We start from the raw sequence: 16,793 nt of genomic DNA on the forward strand, positions 1-16,793 counted from the left end.
CTTGGCTTTTCTAGCTTCCGGAGGCTGCCTGCATTCCTTTACTTCAGAGCAACACCGTAACCTCTTCCAGTCTCTTTCCGACTCTGACGGTATGGCATCCCTCTGATAAGGACCATTATGGTTACATGAGGCCCACCCAGGTGATTCAGGATAATCTTCCCATCTTCAAATCATTAATTTAATCACTCCTAGAAAGTCTCTTGTGGTATTTTCTGACCAGTTCTTATTCTCCAAAAACAGCTAGCAGTCCAACAATTCAGTTCCATTCTGACACTAACTACCTCAAGTTAGTGGCTTCAGATCCCATAACTTCATGACTCAGTCCCACAAGACTGCCCCACCTTGGATGCCAGCTGCAAATGGGGTACCCAGGCTACATTTCTGCCCAGCTGACTACAAATTCAGGGATTCCCAGGACACCCCTCAGGTTTGATAATTCAGTAGAACGACTCACAGAACTCAGGGTAGCACTTTACATTCTGTTACTAGTTTACTATAAAGGGACAGCCACCTGGAAGAGATACATAGGATGGGGCGGGGCACAGAACATCTGTGCCCTCTCCAGGCATGCCATCTTCTGAGCACTTTGATGTGCTCATCAGCCCATTCAGAAGCTTTCCAAACTCATTGTTTTGGACTTTTTGTGGAAGTTCCATCACATAGGTGTGATTGATTAAATCATCGGCCATGGTGATTGAACTGCCTTCCCTTCCTCAGAGGTAGGAGGTTGGGGTTGAAGGTTCCAGCTGTCTGATCTTAGGGCTGGTCCTTCTGGCAGCCGGCTCCCATCCTGCAGGCTCAGGAAGAGTCCCCTCTTTAGCATAAGCTCAGGTATGGTTGAAAGGGGCTTGTTACGAATAACAAAAGGCCTTCCTCTCACACAGGAACTTCCAAGGGTTTTAGGAGCTCTGTGCCAGGAACTGGGGACAAAGATCAAATATAAATTGATTATATCACATCTCTTTGCCATGTAAGGTAATATAGTCAGTTTCCAGAGTTTAGTATGTGGACATCTTTAGGGGGCCGTTATTTTGCCTAGCACAGTCTACCCTTCGGCCCCTAAAGATTCACGTCTGTCCTATGTGCAAAGTACATTCATCTCGTCTCAAGGTCCTCCACATTCTCGACCCATTCAGCATCAACTCTAGCCCAAAATCTCATCTAAGTCTCATTAGCTAAAAAGTCCCAAATCTTACCATCTGAATTACATTTGGGTGAGACTCTGGGTATGATTCATCCTGAAGCAAAATTCCTTTTTATCTTTGGACATGTGAAACTAGACACGAAGTTGTCTGCTCCCAAAATACAATGGTTGGACAGGCCTAGGATAACAGTTTTAGACATTACCCTCTAAAAGCGGAGAAAATTGAGGGAAAAGAGGAGTCACTGGTCCCAAGCAATTTCAAAATCCAGTTGGGCAAACTCAGGTTTTGAGGCCTGGGAATGATCTCTGTGGCTTGAGGCTCTGCCCTTGGTCCTACCCTCAGAGTCATCCTTCCTTTTTCTCGAAGGGTAAGAGTAATACATGTTTTCAGCTGAGTAACTTTATCAGCCTCTTTCCTGCCTGTAGGATTTTGGGAGTTTAACAGCCTTCTTTCATTTCATCCTTTCTCTGTGCATTTCATCCAGGTTGGCAGAGTTTCTACTGGTATGACATTCTCAAAAACCTTGTGGGTCTCACGTGTATGTCATGGGGAGTTATATACCATTAGGCAATCTAGGGTCTGCCATAGAGCTTTCTTAGATAACCCCATCTCTATTCCTGATTTCTGCTGAGATGACTGAGGGAAATGAGTAACACTCCTAGTCTCTTTAGAGAGCCCTCTGTGTAACTGAACACCGACCTTCTGGTTCTTCCAAGGCATTAGCAAAAGGTCATCCAGCCACATCCTTGGCTTTCTCTCCAGAGCACAGTTTCCTCACAGTGAATAGTCTAGTTTTAGTGTCTTTTGCGATCCAGATAGACTGAGAATTTCCCAAATCATACCTGGTTCCCTTTTAGTCTCCTCTGTCTCTCCCCTCTCGCATTTTACCATACGAACCAAGAGGAAATCAGGCCACACCTTCAGCGTGTTGCTTGGAAATCTGCTCAGCTAAATATCCAAATTCATCATTTTGCTAAGCTTCTGCCACTGTAGAAAAAGGATCGTTCCGTCCAGTTTCCAGTAACGAGTTCCTCATTTTCTTCTGAGATCTCACCAGCAGTGCCTTCAGTGTCCACATTGCTATTCAAGGCATCTAGGCCTTTTCTGTCCTGCTTCTCAAAATTCTTCCAGCCTCTGCCCATTGCCAGATCCCAAAGCCACTTCCACGTATCTGTTTGTTACAGCAGCACCCCATTTCTGCTACCCACATTAGCTTCCTGTTGCTACTTGACAAATTACTAAAAACTTAGTGGCTTAAAATAACATATTTATTATCTTACAGTTCTGAAATTCAGAAGTCCACAGTGGGCCAACATGGCTGAACCCCTTTTGGAGGCTCTAGGGGAGAATCATTTTCCTTGCCTTTTCCAGCTTGTAGAGGCTGCCTGCATTCCTTGGCTCATGGCCGCCCTCCCTGACCCTCTAGTGTTCCTCTCATAAGGACCCGTGTGATACATTGGGCCCACCTGGTTAATAATCCAGGCTAGTCCTTTCATCTCAAGGTCCTTAATTTATTCACGACTGTAAAAGTCCCTTTTGCCATGTAAGGTAACATATTCACAGGTTTTGGGTATTAAGATGTGGGTGCCTTGGAGGGCCATTATTCTGCCCACTACGGGAACTGTTAACCGGTAGTCTCTGCATTCATTGTGGATCATAACTTGAAGTGCAGGTTTAAGAAAAAGAATGTGTCTAACTTCGTCCTTTTTAAAAACCTTATACAGGAACTTGGATACAATTGGTGTTGCTGTTGATTTGATTCTTCTTTTTCGTGAACTTCGAGTGGAACAGGAATCCCTGTTGACAGGTAATTTGCAGTATGATTCATGGATTACTTATATCTTTGAAAAGGATTTAAATACCAGTACTCTGAGTATTACAACATTCATTAAAGCAGATGGTTCTGTATTTCATGATACAGAGAAACTTCATTAGTGATATTAAAGAATTATCATAGAAGAAAGTTGTAGTGACTTCCAATTTTCTCCCTCTGTTGTGGGCTAAATTGTGTGTTTTCCACCCACCCCGCCTTCCCCAATTCATATGTTGAAGTCCTAACCCCTAGTGTACTTCAGAATGTGATTATATTTGGAGACAGGGCCTTTAAAGAGATAAGGTAAAATGAGGTCATATGGGTAGACCCTAATCAAGTGTCACTGGTGTCCTTTTAAGAAGGAGAGATGAGGACACAGGTGCAGAGGGACGACCATGTGAAGACACAGGGAAAAGATGACCACCTGCAAACCAATGAGAGAGGCCTCAGAAGAAACCAATCCTGCCGACACCTTGACCTCAGACTTCTAGCAACAAAACAGAAAACAAATTTTTCTTGTTTAAGGCACCCAGTCTGTGGTACTTTGTTACGGCAGCCCTAGCAAAGTGATACAGTGTCTTTTAATATGTGTCGATGTGGCAGGCCCTATTCTAGGTGTTGGATGTGATCTGAACAGGGACCAAAGCAGTCAAAAATCTCTGTCCTCAGGTGTGTACGTTCCAGTGAGGGGAGCCTTGTATTAAATATATTAAATAAGGCAAATATACAGCATGACAGAGAGGGAAGTTAGCTCTGATTGTTAATAGCTGTTGATAGAGGATTAAGAGAAAAACCACGCTCCTTAATTTGAAGACCAGGAAGCTTTTCCAGACTTTTTGGAATGTTTTTGGTTCTTGAACTACTTGCATCAACACTTCTCCTTTGGACAGGGGTTATTATCATACCATTATATTTAAAAATAAAAGCATAGAATTTTAACAGATGATCTCTTTATCCAAGGAATTGAAATACTTGTGGGTAAACCTAAGTCATTTAATAGAACATCTCAAAGTAAATATCCAGCTTATAAAATGTACTAGATTGGAGGTTAAAAAAAATTTTTTTTAGTGCTAATTCAATGAATAGTTACTTCAAATGAGAGCTCTCCAGCTGTATTTAAAATATGTTGATTTATATACAATTTTTAATGCCTATACTTACTATATAAAGTGAAGCATGCTTATCTGAATGTTAGTGGGGAGGCTGCTGTGAGAAGGTAGAGAGAGAATTTGAGCTCGTCTTTCTTCACAGGCATAGAGACCGAGGCCCACAGTGAAACAGGCTAACTGAACTGTCAGAGGTACCACCCGGCTTGGTTTAGTTCTCATTCTACTCTGTGATTTCTTAGTGTTTTCATTTAAAACTCATTTGTTAAAATTCCTGCGTCTTTCTATTTGATTTAGGATTCTTCCTCTGGGACATTGTAATTATTTTTTGAACTAATTAAATTATCTAAGAATTGGCACACAAAGTGTTGGCTCTAAGTTTTTTGGAACAGCAGTAATTTCTTGAGTATTCTCAATTTGGTAGGGTGTAGCATTAGGTTGTAAAGTGTTTTAAAATGTATATTTAAAAGTATTCTTGTAGCTCCATTTTGTGATAAAACAGAAGCCTCAGTGCTCAAATTGGGGATTAAAAATCAGCAATAAAATACAGATTTCACTCTCTTGTATGGAAAGGCAGTTATTTTTGAAGTCTGACTGTGGTATGATAATTCAGAAAGAGAGTTCAGAATGTACTACGTTTTGTAATTGCTGAAAAAAACACCGATGTGGTGGGTAGTGTCACTGACAGAGCTGAGGAACTAGGGTGGGCAGGAGTAGGTTTCTCTGGTGATGATGGATTCCTAAATAAGACACCAGAGGAAGCACTGCATAAACGCTGTGATTAAATAACTGTCAGAGTGGAGCCAGCCCTCCTCCACTTGTGCATAGAATCCCATCCCCACTCGCCCACTCAGAAACTCTTCCCCTGAAAGTGTCCCCTTTCTCTCCGGCATCATCCCTTTCCCCTCTTTACTCCGTCATTTCACCAGCGTATAATGTGCTCTCCTGTTTTCCATCTTAAAAGTGTCTTCCCTTGACTCTGTGTCCCCCTCGGTCCATTATCCCTTGTCTCTGTCCCGCGACTGCTACAGAAGATTGGTTACTTGGTGTTTACAATATGCGATGAAAGATTATTTCATCCTTTCTTCTCAGGATTAATTTTCTCTTCACTGAAGGGAATAGATGATTTAACAAAAAAACCAAAGGAGCACATTTCTGAAACTTTTTATGAACTGGTTTGTCATTGATGAATAAATCAGTTGTTTGTTTGGCGGCTTGGCTGTTCATTGATACCCACCAGTCAGAGAGCGTAGATCTTCATAGACCTGTTTTATGTTAGGTATATTAAGAGTTGTTCACAATTTATGTAGTTGCAGTTATATCAGTTAATACATGTTTTATTGTTACGAGATTCACATCACATAAAGTTAAGCACTTTAAAGTGAACAATCGAGTAGCATTTAGTGCATTCACAGTATTGTACAGTCACCACCTCTGTCTAACTGGAAGCATTCTCATCACCCCAAAGGGAAACCCTGTACCCATGGAGCAGTTGCTTTCCATTTCCCAGTTCCCTGAGCCCCTGGCAACCACCATTCTGCATTGTGTCTCTGTGGATTTGCCTGTTCTGGATTTTTCGTATAAATGGAATCCTAGAATTTTGTGACCTTTTTTGTCTGGCTTCTTTCAGTTAGCATAATGTTTTTCGAGGTTCATCCACATTGTACATGTATCAGTGCTTCATTTCTTCGTATGACTGAATAATATTCCATTGTATGCATAGAATACATTTTTTGTTTATCCATTCATTCATTGATGGGCATTTGGGTTGTTTCCACCATTTGGCTCTTGTGCCACTATTTGGCTGTTTAGAATAGTGCTGCTCTGAACATGTGTGTACATATATTTATTTGAGTACCTGTTTTCAGTTCTTTTGGGTATATAACCAGGAGTGGAATTGCTGCGTCAATTTTATATTTAAATTTTTAAGAAACTGCCAAACTTTTCCATAGCAGCTGACTATTTTATATTTTCACCAACAGTGTACAAGATTCCAGTTTCTCCACATCCTTGCTGACATTTGTTTTCCTTTTTTTGGAGTATAGTTATCCTGGTGGGTGTGAAGTGGTATCTCATTGTGGTTTTGATTTGCATTTCCCTAATGACGAATGATGTTGAACATCTTCTCATGTGCCTTTTGGTTATTTGTAAATCTTCTTTGGGGGAATGTCTATTCAAGTCCTTTGCCCAGTTTTTTTTTTTTTTTAAGATTTTTTTGATGTGGACCATTTTTAAAGTCTTTATTGAATTTGTTACAATATTGCTTCTGTTTTATGTTTTGGTTTTTTGGCCGTGAGGCATGTGGGATCTTAGCTCCCTGACCAGGGATCGAACCCGCACCCCCTGCATTGGAAGTGTGGAGTCTTAACCACTGGACCGCCAGGGAAGTCCCCTTTGCCCAGTTTTTAATTGGGCTTTTAAATTTCGTTGTCAAGTTGTGAGAGTTATTTATGTATTGTGGATACTAGGAATTATGTTGAATCTGCAGATCCACTTGGGGGGAATTGCCATCTTAATGATATTGAGTCTTCCAGTCCATGAATAGGGAACATCTCTCCATTTATCTAGGTCTTCTTTAATTTTTCAATTGTATCAGTTTCAAGTAGATGGCTTGCGTCTGTTGACAGAGTTGGAAGGACGTTACTGAGGCAAGAAGGAAAGTGGAAGTGATACTTCTCACTACCTTCTTGAAAAAGGCAGCCAGTGATATTACTGAATTTTACTTGGAATTCAAGAATGCAACTTTGTTTCAACAATGAAACTTAAACAAATTTTATAGTATGTTAGTTCAAGCCTAATGCAAATCTTTTCAAAAGTGTTCTTGTTCCCTGATACAGTGCCTGTACTATCTTTTGACTGTTTCTCTGTGAGAACCTTACTCTTTGTAGATTTTTAGCAGGGTATCTGTGCCAGTTTTCTGTTACCACTCTTGAGGTAAGAACTATAATTACGTTGTCAAAATAATATTTAGAGTATTATTTTCAGAGAATAATTGCAGTGGTGTGACGAATATATTATGCTCATCCAATTATATGTAAACATAAGCATGAGTTATTTTAATTGAGTTATTGGTGTTGTTTTTGGCCTTTGTTCTTTTCTAATCTGTAAAAATAATGTTGGGCTTTTTGAGGGGCTTTGTAACATTTGCAGTATTTAGATAAAGATCACTTGATAAGCTGTTTGGTAAAAGTAAACTGTCATTTGTACTTGTCTGGAGTTTTCTTGTTTCTAGGACGTCTTTAAACCTTTTCCTTCCCAGAATTATGTTCTGATTCAGAGTGCTAATTTTTAGTTGCCTGATGAATTGTTGGGTTGTTTGGCTCTCAGACTGACTTTTATATTGTTGTCTTTTTTTGTGTGTTAAATTAAATCTTACAAGGATTTCAGTGTTAATACTCTAAAATATTCAGCAGAAATAGAAATGTCATTTTACACTATGACTTTAAGATGAGAATGAAGGTATTATTTTTTATTATGAACATTTTATATAATTTCATTATAGAGTAATTTTTAAAAGTGAAAAGAAAAATAATCATTGTATATGCCGGCTACATTAGACAAACACTTGACTTTTTTTTAGTCATTCTTCAATATTTATATGTATGGGTATGAATGTGTACTTGCAGTTTTGTATCCTGCTTTATTTTAGATTATAATGTTAATTCAGTTTTGAGGTTCTTGGTTCAGCATTTTGTCTTCATAGTTTTTTATCTCAGTGTTTTGCTTTTTGGCCACAATTTCGCAACTTTTCTTTGAGCAGCCAGTTGTCGAGTTACTATGAATAAGTGAATAGCACAGGCACATTACACGCCTCAACCTTTTTCATCTTTACAGCTGCTCTGCCTTTGAGCTATTGGAGCAGCAGCGACAGGCTTTGAAGGGAAGGCCTGGGTTCCGGAAAAGTCTGAGGACAGAGGACCCGGGCTCCGGGCCTGGGTCAGTAGGCCCATCCCTCCCTCCTAGCAAAGCAGGGATCTAGGAGGTTGAAGGTCTTTGCAAGTCCTCTTGCCCTTAAAAACATCTCCTGGTTGCTGCCTGGCTGGGATTTCCGTTAATAGAGCAGGATCTTTCATTTCATCTCAGACTCTCCTGTGGCTCCTTCCTTGATGAACTGATTCCTGCTGCTGAGGAAGAGCCCCCGCTTGTGTTTGCCAGTCTTGCTTCTGCCACTTGCAGGCTTCATGCCCCAGGCCAGTTACCTGACCTTCTGAGCTTTGGTTAGTCTTTGCAAGAGGGGGATAATATTAACCCCGACCCCGTACGGTTGTCACGGGGGTTAGATGACATCTTATAGTTAGAACGCGGCGTCTGGCACCTAGTAAACACTCAACACATGCTAGTTGTCCCTGTTACTGTTACCTCATTCCTTGGCTCTCGATGCTTTATTCATGCTGGTCTTTAGTTCCTCAGAAGTGTCTCGCTCTCTCTCCACTCAGGGTCTCATCACATGCCACTCTGTCTGTATGGACTGTCCTGGCCCCGAAGGAACCACTTGGAAAACAGCAAACAGTCGGTGCAGGCGCTGATCCCTCAGCACGTGTGCCAGGCAGGGGTAGCTGGGGCCTGGCACGGAGGGCTGAGGCTGAGGCTAGTCAGTCACTGGCTTTTAGTTGTGTGACCTGAGGAGGGGGCTGGGGCAGGGGTGGGCGTGCAGGGATTCACAGGAGTGTCTGTTCACCGCAAAGCGCACGAGTATTTTAAGTATTTACTTACCAGCATCGCATACCCGTGAGAACTGGCTGACTGTTCGCGCTCTTCTCTTGGTGTGCGGGGTCTGGGGCCCTCACCTGCTGCTGACTTGGGTGACGTGATAAAGATATCTGCCTTACTGTGACAATTAAATAAGAACTTGTATAAAATAAAGCACTTGGAACGGTACGTGTCGCGTTAGTGATTGTCTAATGTTGGGTGTCGTTCTGGTTACGGGGCTGTTGTTACTCGGCTTTGAGCTTAGCCCTCTGTGCTCTGTTTCGTGGTGCAGGGGCTGGGAGTCCAGAAACACATTTCTCCTCCGCTTTCAGTGAGGTTCAGCCAATGAAGGATCTAGTGGGGACCAGAAGGCAGGAGGGGAAAGGGTGACTCGCCCCCTGCTCGGGTCTCCCCTGGAGGGTTCCCTTTCCAGCTTCCTTCCCACTCGGAAAGCCTCCTAGTATTTCCTAGAGACACCGCTGTTAGCTGGCCCGGGCCCTTCTTCCACGCGCCAGAGGTACCAGCGGTAGGCTGGGCAGCCCCTTCCACAGAGGCCCGGGTTCCGGCTCTGCAGAGCCCCTCCAGGCTTCTGGGTTCTCACAACCTTACCCTCTTCCCTTCGTGCCTCCAGTTTGAAGGGTGGTAGGTGGTGGTTTCCTGTAGCCTTAATCTCTGTGTTACCTCAGTGTTGCCTTTTTAGTTGAACTAATTCCATATATTAAATTTTCTTTGTTAAAAAATAGTTTGGTTTCTGTCTGTCTGACTTGGTCCCGACTGATTGAACTATTCTTATTTTCTAAGGTTGTGCTTGATGCCATCTTCTCTTGCTTCCCCTGGGGCCCTCTTTCCCTTCCTCACAACTTCCCTCCCTCCCTTCTCTCCATCAGCTCGGGTACAACCAGGAGAGACAAACCGCACTGCAATTTGAATAGGGAAGATTTAAAATAAAGAATTACTAACTATAACAAAGGCTTGAAATAACAGGAGATTGACTACTAAGAAGTAAAGAGAATGCCAGAGAACACAGGGATTGCAGATACAAGGAGCAGCCAGTGCCCCCAGAGCTGAGATGAGTGTCCAGGGAAGAGGCTGCCCTCCCCCTAGGCCTGAGATCCAGGCCTGCTTGGAGAGGGCATGGCTGTGGCTCACGGGGTGGTGGTGAAGCCGCCGAGGGGTGGTGTTGGTGGAACTTGCTGGAAATCCACCCTCTGGGGTGCAGGGGGGAGTCGTCCACAGAGAGCTTCCATGACTTGAAACTGGCTTTGAAGCATTCTGAGGAAGTTCCTGGCTCCTGGACACTGCTGGTTGGTCCTGCTGTGCGAGAGCTCCTCACTGGAGAAGCTGCAGGAGATGAACGCCAGAGAAACAGGAGAAGCATGGCCAGAGGACTACCCAGAACCAGGAAGAGAGAAACTCCGCTCCTTCCAGCCCTCCAGTACCCCGCCAGCGCCTCTGCCCACGAGGCCGTACGTGCCAGCTGACAAAGGAGACCTTCAAAGGGCCCGCCTTTATGTTTGCAGAGCAGGCAGCGAAGCTAAGAGGCAGTGATTGATAACTGGTGCTCAGTCAAAGATAATTTAAATGCGGTCTGTTCACAGATGGCAAAGAACTTTAGAGACCCTTTAGTTCCTAATGCATTACATTCTCACACACACTTTGTTATTTTCTAATTTTTGCCAGTGTGGTGGGTGTGTAGTACAATCTTGTGGTTTTCCCGTGGGTTTGAGTGCTTTTTCTTTTGTGTATGTGTATGTATATATATATAAATATGTATATATTGGGTGGGCCAAAAGGTTCGTTCAGTTTTTTCCGTACAGTGGCAGTAGTGGCACTCAGTTGTCCTTAACTTCATTCAAAACAATTTTGCTAAATTGTAGGTGACAGCTGTCATATCAGCGTGCATTTAAAAAAAGACTTATCAAAATTGGTGAATTTTTGTGTAGCCATTTTAATATCGAAGATGGAAGAAAAAAAGCAACATTTTTGGCATATTATGATTTATTATTTCAAGAAAGGTAAAAACACAACCGAAACGCAAAAAATAGATTTTGTGCAGTGTATGGAGAAGGTGCCATGACTGATCGAATGTGCCAAAAGTGGTTTGCGAAGTTTCATGCTGGAGATTTCTCGCTGGACGGTGCTCCACAGTCGGGTAAACCAGTTGAAGTTGACAGCGACCAAATCGAGACATTAATCGAGAGCAGTGAAGGTTACACCATGCGGGAGATAGCCGACAGACTCAGAATATCCAAATCAAGCATTGAAAATCACTTGCACCAGCTTGGTTATGTTAATTGCTTTGGTGTTTGGGTTCCACATAAGTTTAAGCAGAAAAAAACCTTCTTGACCGTATTTCCTCATGCGATTCTCTACTTAAACATAATGAAAACATTTCAGGTTTTTTTTGCCACGTTGTGTGGAATGCGGAACTTTCCCAACCAGAGATCGAACCTGTGCCCTCTGCATTGGAAGCGTGGAGTCTTAACCACTGCACCACCAGGGATGTTCAAACGTTCCATTTTTAAAACAAATTGTGACGGCCGATGAAAAGTGGATACTGTACAGTAATGTGGAGTGGAAGAGATCATGGGGCAAGCGAAATGAACCACCGCCAACCACACCAAAGGCTGCTCTTCATCCAAAGAAGGTGATGTGTATATGGTGGCATTGGAAGGGAGTCCTCTATTATAAGCTCCTTCTGGAAAACCAAATGATTAATTCCAACAAGTACTGCTTGCAATTAGGCCAACTGAAAGCAGCACTCAACAAAAAGTATCTGGAATTAGTCAACAGAAAATGCATAATCTTCCATCAGGATAATGCAAGACCGCATGTTTCTTTGATGACCAGGAAAAACTGTTACAGCTTGGCTGGGAAGTTCTGATTCATCTGCCGTATTCACCAGACATTGCACCTTCAGATTTCCACTTATTTAGGTCTTTACAAACTTCTCTTAATGGAAAAAATTTCAATTCCCTGGAAGACTGTAAAAGGCACCTGGAACAGTTCTTTGCTCAAAAAGCTAAAGTTTTGGGAAGATGGAATTATGAAGTTGCCTGAAAAATGGCAGAAGGTAGTGGAACAAAAGGGTGAATATGTTGTTCAATAAAATTCTTGGTGAAAATGAAAAATGTGTCTTTTATTTTTACTTAAAAACCGAAGGCACTTTTTGGCCAACCCAATACATGTATATATATATATATATATATATATATATATATATAATGTTCTGTGGAGATTTGGACAAATGTACAAGGACATGTATCCATCATTGTAATATCATACAGAGAAGTTTCACTGCCCTAAAAATCCTCTGTGCTCCACCTGTTCACACCCCCTCCTGTGCCCTGACCCCTGGCAACCACCGATCTTTTTACTGCCTCCATAGTTTTGCCTTTTCCAGAATGTCATAGAGTTGGAATCATACAGTTTGTAGCCTTTTCAGATTGGCTTTTCATTTGGTAATATGCATTTAATGTTCCTTTTCGTGGCTTGATAACTCATTTCTTTTTAGTGCTGAGTAATATTCCACTGTCTGGATGGACCACAGTTTTATCTGTTCACCTACTGAAGGACATCTTGGTTGCTTCCAAGTTTTGGCAGTTATGAATAAAGCTGCTATAAACATTCATGTGCAGGGTTTTGTGTGGACATAAGTTTTCAGTTACTTTGGGTAAACACCAAGGAGTGTGATTGTTGGATTGTACGCTAAGAATATGTTTAGTTTTGTAAGAAACCACCAAACAGTCTCCCAAAGTGGCTGCAGCATTCCGCGTTCCCACCTGCAGTGGATGAGAGTTCTTGTTGCTCTACATCCTTGCCTGCATTTGTTGTCAGCATTCTGCATTTTGTCCAGTATTCTGCAGTTTTATTTGGTGAAATAGTCTAAATGTGTCAACTAGGTTGTTATTAAATCTTATTTAAATCTTCTAAATATGCTGATTGTTTTGTCTGCTTATTTTATAATTTACTGGAAAAGGTATATTATTATTGCCGAATTTAATTGTGGGTTTTTCTCTTTCCTCTATACTTTTGTCAGTTTTTCTTTACTATATATTTGAGACCATGTTATTAGGTGATTCCAATTTAAAATTATACCTTTCTGTGAATTAAGTAATTCTGAAATGACTTTTAAAAAAATTTCCAGTAATACTTTTTGCCTTAAAGTTTATTATGTCTGATTTTAAGTGGTTGTATGACTACCTTTGTAGGCTGGTATTTGCCTCGTATATCTTTTCACCATTCTTTAACTTTCAATGCTTCGATAGCCTTCTATTTTACATGTCTTGTTTTAAATTGTATATTGTTAGATTTTAAAAGATCCAGTCTAAGAGTAACTGTCTTTCAATTGGAACACATATTCCAATGATACTTAATGTGATTACAGGTATATTTGTGTCTACAGTTACAGTGTTTTAAAGAAGTTAATTAATTTTGTATAGAGTACATTGTTTTGGTAAGGCATTTTAATAGTAACGTCATGCCCAAAGTTTCATTGTGGTGAGAGACTTTTATAGTTAAAAGAAGCAAACAGAAACTTTCTGTTTAATAACATGTGGAGTATTTCTAACTAAGATGTATTTATTTGGTGTTTTGAAAAATTCTTTTAATCATGTATCTTTTTTGCCTTTATAAATCCTCAGCTTTTCGCTGTGGTCTGCAATTTTTAGGCAATATTGCCTCACGGAATGAAGATTCCCAGTCTATTGTTTGGATGCATGCTTTCCCAGAACTCTTTTTGTGAGTATAGTTTTTCTGACTTCTGAAAAGATTGTGGTTATATCAGTTCCAAAACCGGAGAAACTAACCTTTGGTAACAGAACTCAGGACAGCGGTTGCTCTTGGTGGGTGGTGGCGGGTTTAGTACTGGCTGGGAGAGGGCACAAGGTAGACTCGTGGGTTCCTGGGAATGTTCTGTATCTTAATCTGCGTGGTGGTCACATAGGTATATACACATCTCATAATTTATTGGGCTGTACACGTAAGGTTTATGCTCTTCATTGTATGTCAGTTTTTACTTTAAGTAAATAAAAGTTTTGGTTAAAGTAAGGAATGCTGTTAAGGACACTTTTTTTTATAAGAAAAAAGCCATAAAATATTGAAGTATGGGCAATGAATTAATCATGTATTTATTAATTGAGCATTTCTTATATGCTTGGCACAATGCTATATGTTTTGGTAGATATGGAGAAGTATAAGATGTGGATAACCAATCTGTTTGTGTAGATTGGTTCATGGTGTACTTTCCCTGGTGATTTGCTACTGTGTTTTGACCAGCTGTGTTCATAAGAAGTGGAGCATGGAGATGAAAGGTGAGCAGGTGATGGAGGAAGGATAGGTAATAGGAAAGGCCCCATCCTGGGGCAGGAGGCCTGGCTTCTAATCCAGGTTCTGTTGACAACCAATGGGGTATCTTTGGTGGTGGCAACAATGTAAGCAGCAGAGCAGCTATCGTTTGAATGCCCAGAGCTGGGTCTTTTCTGTATATTTCCCGTCCTTTACCCTTTGCCCCGTGGGGCAAGCGGTACTGTCCCTGTTTGGACAAATGAGGGAACTGACACTTATCACTGGTAAATGGCGTAGCTGGAACGGGAACCCCATGCTGCCCTCTGGATCCAAAGCCTACGCTCTTTAAATACCAGCTGCCTAAGTTCTGTGCTGCCTTCCCTGGTTGTATAGGTTTTCTGGGCTCATCTGTATGGTGTAAGGATTGGATAAACGCTTATGTTATCTCTAGCTCACTGAGCCTGTGACCGGTTCTCAAATTCCTGCAGGTAATTAGAGTTGAAGGCATAAAATCTTTATGGTTAATAATAACTGAGTTTAGGTTGGAAGGAAAGAATTGTGGAATTCAAGCTGTAGAAATAAAAATTACTCATTTTTGAGAGTTCACTCCTTTCAAACACTTTGAACACCTCCTCTCTGCCAGGCTCTGAGCTGGAGGAGTGGGGTAAGGGTGCCTTAGATATATTCACCGCTCCCCCGCAGCCCGTGCTGTAAGCGTGTTGTAGTGTAAGAACCGATGCATTAGTAACACAGGTGAATCCGGCTCTGAACAAGGCCGTCAGAGGAGTTTACTTGGCAATTACATGGTGGTTTTACATTCGTTATCAAATCTGGTCCTCACAGAAGCCCTCTGAGACAGGCCAAGGAGGTCTTGTTATTATATTCCATTTTTATGTCAGAAAACACACCGAAAGAGGTTATGTGACTTCACTCTATATGTGTTTGTGAGACACATACAACCAAATTTGGATTCAGCTTTGGCAGGTACTGGCTTTGTGCCTTTGGGCAAGTAAAGTCAACACATTCTTCATCTATAATATAAGGATAATACCTCCTCCAGAAGAGTATTATGAAGTTTAAATGAAAGAAAAAAAAATCCTGCCATAGTGCATAACCCATAATATAATTGAAAATTGATAAATTAGTGACCTTTTTAAGATCACATAGCTGATAGGTGGATGAACCGGGAGTTATACAGAGGCTTTTGACTCCAAATTTTATTTCTTGCCAATATATCATCTTTCCCTTAAACATTCTGTCCCTCAAACTGTTAAGGAAATGTCTGTAGTCATTGAAGTATCATTTTTTGCCTTTTGATGTTTTTTCTAACAAGAATGAACATTTTAATGCTTTATAAATGTAATCATTTTATCTTTTTCTTTAATCAGATGTCATTTGCTTTTTGCCTCTGACTCATAAGTGAACTGCAGCTTTTGTATTGGGTACTCTGTGTCGTGACTAATTTTCAATTTGCTATTTTTGCCATAAATTATGTACTTGTTTAAAAGTGTTGTAATTCTTCATTAAATCCTTAAAAATATCAGTATATACTGAACTTGTTAATGAGATGATTATTATTTATGAGTTACAATCATGTTTTATCATGCTGCTAAGTTGGGCTAACACCCTGATTTCTTTATTTGGAAGGTCTTGCTTAAATCATCCAGACAAAAAAATTGTTGCCTACTCATCAATGATTTTGTTCACATCCCTTAATTCTGAAAGAATGAAGGAGCTGGAAGAAAACCTCAATATTGCGATTGATGTCATAGAAGCTCACCAGAAGCAGCCTGAATCGGAATGGCCGTGAGTATCTTGTTAGAAATGTGGCTGCTTAAACATCCTGACATCACTTTCCTGGTAGAGGTTTAAGTAAAAGTTTGAATTATAACAATTGAACAATAAGTTAAAGCTTAACATATGTTGAAAAACTAGGAAAAGATCCCATTTCTAGCCTTTCTTGTTTGTAAATAAATATGTGTTTCTCTGATGTCCTTTCTATTCTGACTTCTGCTTTGGATGGAATATATTTTTGATCCTCTCCCAAGATAATTTGTTCTATTTTCCATAAAGCTGGAGTATTACTTACAGGCCCTAAATGTCTTTGTGGCATTTTATGTTTCTGATTAGTGGGACCCCACCTCCCTCATAAAATATTACCACAAAATTTCTGCATTTACAGAAATAGTAATTCTGCAAAAGAATTTAATTACAAATTTAAAGTTTATAGCTTAGAAAATATTAAACGTGATTGAGACTCTTCTTGTTATAAAGGTCTTTATCTTTGGTTCTTCCCTTGAGCAGATATAGGGTAAGAAAGTCAACGCAATGAATTCTGAGTGAAAGTTGAGAATTTGCTTGTAACTTCGTGTAGCCCCTGGAATGGAAAGTATATTATATTTAGAAAAACAGTCCCAGCAGCTAACATATAAAAACTCATGCATAATTGACAGCCATTTAAATGACCATTTTTGAGTTGCAAGAAAAAAAATCTACCTGTCACTGGCATTCCATCATCATTGCTTTGTGTATCTAATATTATTTGCCGCCAGGATTATACACTCAATGTTATGCCATAAGGTGGTGTAGCAAAGAATTCCAATTGTATGTATGGATGTCCAGACAGAACGCTTTTTTTCTGCCTGTATTGTAAACTGTGAGAGACAGTTCTTATCCTTTAAATAGTGCCAAAGTAAAAATGCTGCTATCTTTACTCACTAGTAGATGTTTACTATTTGTTGAATGAAAGAAAGA

General features: G+C 40.6%; 1 protein-coding gene across 1 annotated transcript in view; it reads left to right on the forward strand.

Annotated features, from left to right (window-relative positions):
• Positions 1–16,793, forward strand: part of ATXN10 (ataxin 10) — a 155,171-nt gene that overhangs the window by 24,278 nt on the left and 114,100 nt on the right. The window contains exons 3-5 of the mRNA XM_059937161.1: positions 2,870–2,952; positions 13,397–13,493; positions 15,687–15,845. Coding sequence (XP_059793144.1) covers positions 2,870–2,952; positions 13,397–13,493; positions 15,687–15,845 — 339 coding nt within the window. The remainder of the gene's footprint in view (positions 1–2,869; positions 2,953–13,396; positions 13,494–15,686; positions 15,846–16,793) is intronic.

Source organism: Balaenoptera ricei, chromosome 10 (assembly GCF_028023285.1).
Source record: "Balaenoptera ricei isolate mBalRic1 chromosome 10, mBalRic1.hap2, whole genome shotgun sequence".
Lineage (NCBI taxonomy): Eukaryota > Metazoa > Chordata > Mammalia > Artiodactyla > Balaenopteridae > Balaenoptera > Balaenoptera ricei.